Below are 8,435 nucleotides of genomic sequence, written 5' to 3'. Positions count from 1 at the left end.
TGCATTCGATTTATTTCTTTATTCCAGTCAAGTGATTCGCTACTGTGTCCCCCGTTCGATATAAAATCTCTATTTTTTTTTCGAATCAATTGTGTTCTTCTCATGATTTTTTCAATTGGAGTCGAGATTATAAATAACATGAGTGGCTAAATCTCTTAGGGGATATTAAAGAGTAAATGGGGATGTGATTAACAGAGGATTCAGGGTTTTCCCGATAAAGTTAATTGGTATAGATTACGTGTTCTAAACTATTAGGATTGACAACCCTAGGAAGTTATCATAGGCTGGATGAGGTTGGGAGATAAGTTGAACCTAGTAAATCGTAATTTATCCTGATCAAAAAAGTAAAGTTGGGAGATAAGTGAGCATCAACCAATCAATTAGTTAATTAAAAGTCGAGAGGTAATAATTAGTTAACCGCTAACTAATCCACCCTAAAACCCTAATTTGGAATTAATTACAAACCCTGAAGCAAGTCAATCTTCTTGATTGGTTCTTTGATTTAATTCATTTGTTTATTTTTCTTATTTATTTATTCTCATTATTTATTCGTATCTCTTTAATCTATTTTATGGTTTATCATAATATAGGAATTAATTAGTACCACTTAAACTTATTACTGTAAAAAACTTTCATAATTTGTTCTATCCCCCATGGGTATGATCCTCGGAATACTTTTAGGTATTTCGTTGTACTAACTATATTACAATTTAACTCGTGCACTTACAAACACCGCCGTTCTAAATTCATACATATTTTTGGTGTTATATTTTACTATAAACGACACAGTCAAACACTTTAATTGAATACGTGATCACATCATCATCAATTGGGAGCCTGGGTTGCAATGCGACATCTTCAAAAGTGATTGTACACTCCCCATACGACAAACGAATTGTGCGGGTGGGCGCCACCTCTCAACCAAGGCGGATATTAAATCGACCCTCAACTCAAACATCCTAATCAATGCCATTGTTCCAAATCCAACGACATCCAAATATGGAAAAATAAGTTCATCCGACTGGTAGCTTGGACCATGGACACGTGCCGTCAAGATACGGTACTCACCCTCTCCATAATAAATTAACGTATTAGTTAAATATACTAATTAAAAAAATAACGAAGTGAAACTTTACAAATATACTCATGAATAGCAAGTAACAAAAATTTTTACCGACCCATACTCATCATGATTGTGTGATCAATTGTTGTGGTCAAAGAACCCATTTCAATATTTACACAAACAAAATTGAATAAACATATCATTTTAAAACATAAACGCTTTCACATAATAATGTTTACCACAACCCATTTTCGTTAATAATTTTATTTTTATTTTATTTAAATGAAATATTCACATAATAAAATTTTAATCACCAACTAGACAAGAAAATAATTAAAATAAATTACCATAACTCGTAAGTTTTCAACATCTTTATTAAAAATATATAAATATAAACACAAACCAACTTTTTTTCTCCCCAAAACTTAAACACAATTTTTTTATTAACTAAAATATAATCTTAAACATTAAATCTAAATATTATAATATACAAAATATTATTATAAACTAAAAGAAACATATAATCTTAAATCATCATTTCCTCATTTTCATACAAAAAAATACATTAAAAATTAATATAAATTCCTTCCAAGCTTTCTCATAACATTTCACAACAAATATCGAGCTAATGAAGTTGTAGAAAGTCATTTCTTACCTTCTTAAAGCTTTCTCACTTTGACTTCAACTTTTTTCACTAAAACTCTATAAACCTTAGACTAAAATTAATTAAAGTGATGGAATACATGAGCTTAGAAGGTTGTTTCCATGGAAAACAGTATCTAAAGGTGGGAGGTGAAACTTTTAAGAGAAAATGGAAAGGTGGAAGAAGAAGAGCTGTGGAGGCTGGTGCTGGCTGGTGAAGGGGGAAATGAGTGCTGATGAAGCTTCTTTTCCTATTAAAAAGGACCATCAAATGGGCCTGAGATCCAAACCCAATTTATCCAAGTCTAATTTTATCAAATTGTGGTCTGATTTTTTAATACAAAATTTCAACGATGTAAAATAATTTTAAATATCAAATATCATATTTAAATATTATTTTAATTATAATAATTTTGAAAATTGATTAAATTATCTTTTATGGAAAAATTATTATTTTACTCTTTTCATTATTTCTTCTTAAATTTTGGCAATTAGAACAAATTTAATTTTAATACAATTTAATGAGTTGTGAAAATTATTTTTTAAGAAAATAAGAAAATTATAATTTAATCTTTATATTATTAAAATTTTCAATTTAATCCCAAAATCTATTTGCAATGCATATTTCAACTTAGCCTTTAGTCAATCAATAAATAATAACTCACCTTGACAACTGCTTTCACGTATTCATTCTCAAATATAAAATTTCTTTCATAAATTTTTTTATCTGATTTGTTCCATAACTTGTTCTTAAAATTTTCTTGATATTCAAACTCAGAATTATGTCAAATATTATATCGAAATTTTCGGAGTGCGACAATCAGCGTCACCACCGTGGACATTGTTGGGAGTCACCGACTTAAGGAGATCCGAAGCCTTCGGGACACGGTGCTCTACCAAACGTAAGAACCTTGTCGAAGAGGAAGAAATCGAGAGCCCAGGAGCCCCGTCTAGAGAAAAGGAGATAAGCTATCTCCAAGAGAGACTTGAAAAAATCATGTGGTGGTCCACCACCACCATTCTAGGAGCCAAAAGCTTGAGGAGGAGAGGGGAGATCTCGAAGTTATTTTTCCGAAAGACAAAGAAGGCAAGAGGAAAAAGGACTTACCAAATCAAGAGAGAGGTGAGAGGAAAGAGAGAAAGGGCAGTTGAAAATACAAATTAAGGTCGTATTTGTTCAACACCTAAAGAAGAAAGCATTAGTTGTCTGTCATTCCCTCATGTTATCCAAGGATGGTTCAATGTTATTCCACTTTATATTCATGTCCTAACCTATGTATCTTGAGAGACATTGATTTTTATTTTTTTATTTTAATAAAAACACAATGATTTAGCCATTGTTTAAAACTTACTTTATCAATTCCCTTCATCGACTATCAGGAAGTCCAACAAATTAGAAAAATAAAATAAAAATCTAAAAGATTAAAAGGAAAGCGCTACCTTACCTCTCCTTTTCCAGGGAACATAAACCCTTCAAGCAGCAACAAGATCCCGATTTTCAAAGACTCAATAATGGATGAGTAAAGTCGTTTCCTTTTTCCTCCCTTAATTTCATTTTCATTGAAATTGTTTTCTTCTCTTTTATTTCTTTCAAAATCTCACTTTCACACTGTAAATTCATCTGTTTCTCAGATCTGAGCAGGACCCAAGAAGACTGACTTCCACATCGTCTTCTTCTTCATCCACAACAAGCGTTCACGTCACGGCCTTGGACGGCCTGGTAAACGTCAACTCCCTCTTCACCATCGCCGTCTTCGTGGGCCTTTCTTTAACCACGCCAGGCCAACATAGCCTCGAGAATCGAGCCCCCTGCGACGCCGGCATCGACGTTGCGAAAAAGCTCTTGGTTTTCGAGGTAGTCTCCTTCAGCTTCTTCCTATTCTCGTCCCTGGTAGCTCAGGGTTTGAAGCTTGCCATCAACTTGTTGAACAGCAAAGATGTGGACGAAGCTATCAGGGCCCACATTAACCTTAAAGTTCTGAGGTTAGGGATGATGGGGTCGGCGGTGGGGTCGGTTATGGGGTGCTTGTTTTTGATGCTTTCGATGGTGAATGTGATCGAGATCCGATTGGGGATGTTGTCTTGTGGGAGTAAGTCTGCGGTTCACTCAGTCACGGCTTTAGTTCTTCTGGTTTCTTCTGCGCTCTTTTTTTACATTTCCACTGCTGTTTATGCTTTCTTGCATTGATGGAATGAAAGAAAATAGGATGCCCATAATTATCAAGTTTAATCTTAGTTTTGGAAACAACATTGTGTTGCTATCTTCTGGTTGAGTTGAGGAAATATGTTCAAGTATTAATTTGAATTTTAGTTCTAGTTTACGGGGAAATGTTTACCCTTGATTTACAATATGGTGTTCTTATGTTTGATTTGGGTATAATATGAATTTCTAGGTGTCCTATGGATTTGATGATCGTTTGTCTCCGGGTAGAAGCATTCGACAACAACCCTAAATCTTTAGGGTTGAGTTCCAAAGTGAAAGGATGAAAGAAGAAATTGAAAAGTAGAAATACCATAAATTTTAGAATAAATTATATTAATTATGTGGAAGGTTTTGTATTGATAATTTAACTTAAAAAATTATAATTTATTTATTAAATTATTTAAAAGTTTTAGTTGTTAAATTCGATGTTATATAATTCTTTTTGTTCATATTGCTTCCATCAATCAAAAGTTCTTTTTCTCTATCTTTTCTATTGTTATTTTTTTTGTTCATGAATTGGCTTTGGATAATACGAATCTCTAAACCGAAATTTTAACAATTCTTTTTCAACCTTTAACATAAATTGATAGATCGATTTGGATAAATGGTATGTTCTATTAATTGATGGATATTGATTCATTGTACTGATTATCGAATTGTTGCTTAGAGCTTGTTGGCGGTACTTTTTTTTTAAAAAAGAAGTTAACAATCCAATGGCTTGTATAAAAACTTTTAAATAATTTAGTTAAATGAAAACTTTTAAATAATTTAGAGACTAAATTATAACTTTTTTTAGTTAAGTAATCAAAATGAAAACTTACTCATAATTTAGTAACTAATGGTATAGTTTACCTTAAATTTTAAGTGTGTTTCCTATGGGAGAAAAGTAAGAGGAGAGAATATAAGTTAGATGGTTATTTTTCATCTTAACGGCAAAATTAGGCTTAAATGCTGATTTTATTTTTTAATTAGACCTTTAAGCCATTTTTTTTAGGGAAATAGGTTATTTTTAGGAGAGAGAAAAGAAAAATGTAGTCAACTAAATATGCTTTTCTTCAACAGTAACAAAGCAACGACTTTTTGAACATAATTTATTAATAAATACATAGTTTATACATTAAATATTTTTATTTATTATACGTTTCAACTAATATATCACTTGTACAGGTGGAATCATGGGCCGAGTTACATGGGATTGGCCGACGAGATTTTAAGTTGTTATTAGATCAACGCTCGGAAGCTGAGGTTATTCACTTATTCTTTCGAACCTATATTAATTATGCAATGATTCGTAAAAAAAATTCGTACATAATGATAATTACAATTCTGCTTTTCAGTTTGAATGGATATCGTACGTCAACACCAATATCATATCTTGCACCTTGCTGGAAAAGTTGGCTAATCAAGAGATGTGGGATGCCAAGACGTCTTTGGTAGTGTACGTGACAATAGAAATGCATGAAACAGACTAGGTGTTATGGTAGTTCAAGTAGAGGCAACTAATTCTGCCGCCATCGCGAAAACTGAAGGAGCTGCACAAGGTGGACATGTGAGGGAATAATGGCGATGACTGGGCGTAGCAGTACGGGCAGCACATTGAGGCTTGGGATCATAGGATGCAATCCTTACTTATCCACGAAACATTTTTTCAACGGACACGGTGGTAGATGCCAAGTACCTGTCATGGCTCAGACTCGCAAGCAAGTTGTATCTGCTGTTGTTAGAGGAGAGGATAAGACAACTTCGACGCAAGAGGTAACGACGACTGCTACAGCAACAGCATAGAAGGGAATGCGGTCACACAATAGGATTGTCACCAACCCCGGCAGAAGAAGCATCGTATGTGTCTATGCAATATATGGGTCAATTCACTCCACTTATTCCTGTTCATTTCACTAACCCCAATTTTTTTTCACAAGCACCACCACACTACGAACCACTGCTGCAAGTGGTTGGTTCTTCTATTCCTGCAGGTACATATTTCCCTACACCGACGTCCCTCGCATACTTCACCCCCTACCAACCCAAATGTCGGGTCAGATACTCGGGCATGCACCGCCACCGATGACGATGCCGATGCAAATACAGATGCTCATACAGCACTTGACATCAATACAAATGCTCAAGGCAATACCGACATACTTGAGATTTGGGGCACCTTATGGTTACTCGCCTATAGTGACCCAAACACCGCCTGATTCACTGTTTTATCAGGTGGATCATCGACACAACCATCGCTCGCTAGAGTGTCAGATACACGATGAAAGGCTAGGACAACGCAGCAATCAACCAAGGAGAATGAGAATGACGCTAACGAACTCGAAGCTGAAGGCTAAGGGGCATTAGTAGATAGGAGTCTTAGTGAAGATGACGCTAAAGAGGAAGTTTATAGGCCTGCACCTCTGAATGTACCTCTGATTGCACCTCCAAATGTACATCCAATTGTACCTTCGGCTGTACGCAGAAATCCTCTACATGATCGTCGTCCATTGCCTTACGGCACACATTCTCCCCAACGACACAACTGATGTATTTTTGTTATTCTTAATATTGCTATGTAAATATATACAAAAGAAAATAAATAAATAAATCATTTTATTCGAACATTACATTTGTCTTCATTTCTGTGTAACGTGAGTTATGTGTAAGTTAACAATATATAACAAATTTGGATCACCTGAATAAAGGAAGCACTGCATCCGCAATATTATTTGGAAAAACCCTACGTGGAGGTCTCAATCATCTACCGTTATGTGGTAATGGATCAGCGTATAACGAAAGAGCTAGTTGATGGTCGTTACGAGGCCACAAGCTCAATATATTCGGATACCCAAAAATGATGCCCTATAAATACCATACAAAAGTTTAAGGGCATATTCATACGGAAAAACTCTAAGGCTTCCCGCTACAATCGATGTAATTTTTTTCTCCATTTCTAAGTAATCGGTACCTTTAACCTTCTTTCTTATTCGAAGGCCGGCACTGTTGTGGATACAAGAGGACTCTCAAGCGGGGAATGACTGTTATGGTGCAGTAAAAGTTATACTCCTTTTTAGGCAACGACGGTTGTCGTTATTAAACAAGTCATTACTAAGTACAACCACTGATGTGCCAACCCGAGTTTGACCTTTACTGTGTTAGAACATCCGCTCTCCACCTGAGAGCCCTCTTGTGCCCACCTCGGTAGTAACCTTTGGATAAGAACGAAAGGTTAAAGATACCAACTTCTTGGAAATAGAGAAAAAAAGTTACATTGATTACATCGGAAGTCCCTAATTTTTTTCGTATGATTATGGCCTCAATCTTATGTATGGTACATATAGGGTATTGTTTGCAGGTATCCAAAAAGCTTGAAATCCTGACCACGTAACGACCGTCACTTGGCCTTCCTGTTATACTCGTACCCATGACTGCATCACGATTGCCGACTGGGACTTCTACCTAGACTTCGACCCTTGATCGTTTCAAGCATTATTACCCTGAAACTAGATTTCCCCACAATGGGTTTCTAAGGTGATGGTTCTTTCCCGCAATGACATATGAAATGTATGTGTTCTAATGCATGTTATCACATTCCCAACCCCTCAAATCTACCTATGAACTTTTGCGATTCTAGTCGAAGACCCTAAACCTTAGAATATGCACCAAGCCCTATTAAAAAAATAAAAACAATTAGGTTTTTTAGGACAGAGAAAGCGAAAGTTTAATTAAAAATGACCTATTTTTCTAAATTAAAAAAAAAATCAACTTACGGTGCTAATTTAGCTTTTGTTTCTACTCTACCAAGCAAAGTTTAAGCTTTAAAGTAGTTAAAAGCTTTTCTTCTAGGATCCGAAGACTCGTCATTTTGAAATGTTCTAATTTAAGATTTAATCTTTAATTTAAAATAATTTATTCTATTTAATTCTAGTTAATTTAAATAATTAACATTATTAATTATTATAATTAATAAAAGTTGATGTGATTTTTAATAAAAAATATACATTTCTAAACACAAAATAATATGCAATTGAGATAAGCTTGAAGTAGTTTTTTTTTTTGTTTAAAATCATTTTGTATTTTAATTAAAATGGTTAATAATTAAATATTTAGATTAACTAATGATATTGTAAAAATAGATAGATCAAGTTATGTTAAATTAAATTTACTGTAGTTAAAATGTTGTTTGATAAATTAAAAATTAAGAATTAATTTATTTATTTTTTTGCTTTAAAAAATTGATATTCATTAAAGAAGGGATAGGTACAACTAAGATTGACAAAAAAAAAACACAAGGAAAACATGAAACGACAACAAAAGTAGGAAAAAAACCAATACAAAATAGGTAAACAGCACACAGAAAAAAAAACCACTATCAAACCCCAAACCCATTCCCCAAAACTTCCCAAAAGAATATCAGCAGCCGAAACCTTTCCAAGCAAAACAGAGCCTCAAAACAATCAAAGATCTAGAAAGAAAAAAGCGTTGAAACAACCACCATTGGAGATTCGCAAGAACCTTCTCCAACCCACAAAGCTGAAAACCTCC

General features: G+C 34.1%; 1 protein-coding gene and 1 long non-coding RNA gene across 3 annotated transcripts; one reads left to right on the top strand and one right to left on the bottom strand.

Annotated features, from left to right (window-relative positions):
• Window positions 1-613: 613 nt before the first annotated feature.
• Window positions 614-2,052, bottom strand: LOC128295596 (uncharacterized). The gene is made up of 2 exons (XR_008286126.1): window positions 1,719-2,052; window positions 614-1,071 (listed from the first exon to the last, which is right to left on the bottom strand). It is a non-coding gene; the product is annotated as an uncharacterized LOC128295596 (long non-coding RNA).
• A 282-nt stretch (window positions 2,053-2,334) lies between these two features.
• Window positions 2,335-4,329, top strand: LOC108469826 (uncharacterized). 2 transcript variants are annotated; one of them, XM_017770903.2, is made up of 3 exons: window positions 2,335-3,225; window positions 3,338-3,795; window positions 4,099-4,329. In XM_017770903.2, exons 1-3 carry the CDS (start codon window positions 3,218-3,220, stop codon window positions 4,113-4,115), a joined length of 483 nt encoding a protein of 160 aa, XP_017626392.1. In that variant the 5' UTR covers window positions 2,335-3,217; the 3' UTR covers window positions 4,116-4,329. The 2 variants fall into 2 exon arrangements, with proteins under 2 accessions (XP_017626392.1, XP_017626379.1); XM_017770890.2 differs by having other exon boundaries at window positions 2,341-3,225; window positions 3,338-4,329.
• Window positions 4,330-8,435: the final 4,106 nt, after the last annotated feature.

Source organism: Gossypium arboreum, chromosome 7 (assembly GCF_025698485.1).
Source record: "Gossypium arboreum isolate Shixiya-1 chromosome 7, ASM2569848v2, whole genome shotgun sequence".
NCBI classification, from domain to species: domain Eukaryota; kingdom Viridiplantae; phylum Streptophyta; class Magnoliopsida; order Malvales; family Malvaceae; genus Gossypium; species Gossypium arboreum.
Note: the sequence above shows the minus strand (reverse complement) of the source record. Positions and strands in the feature narration are given on the sequence as shown.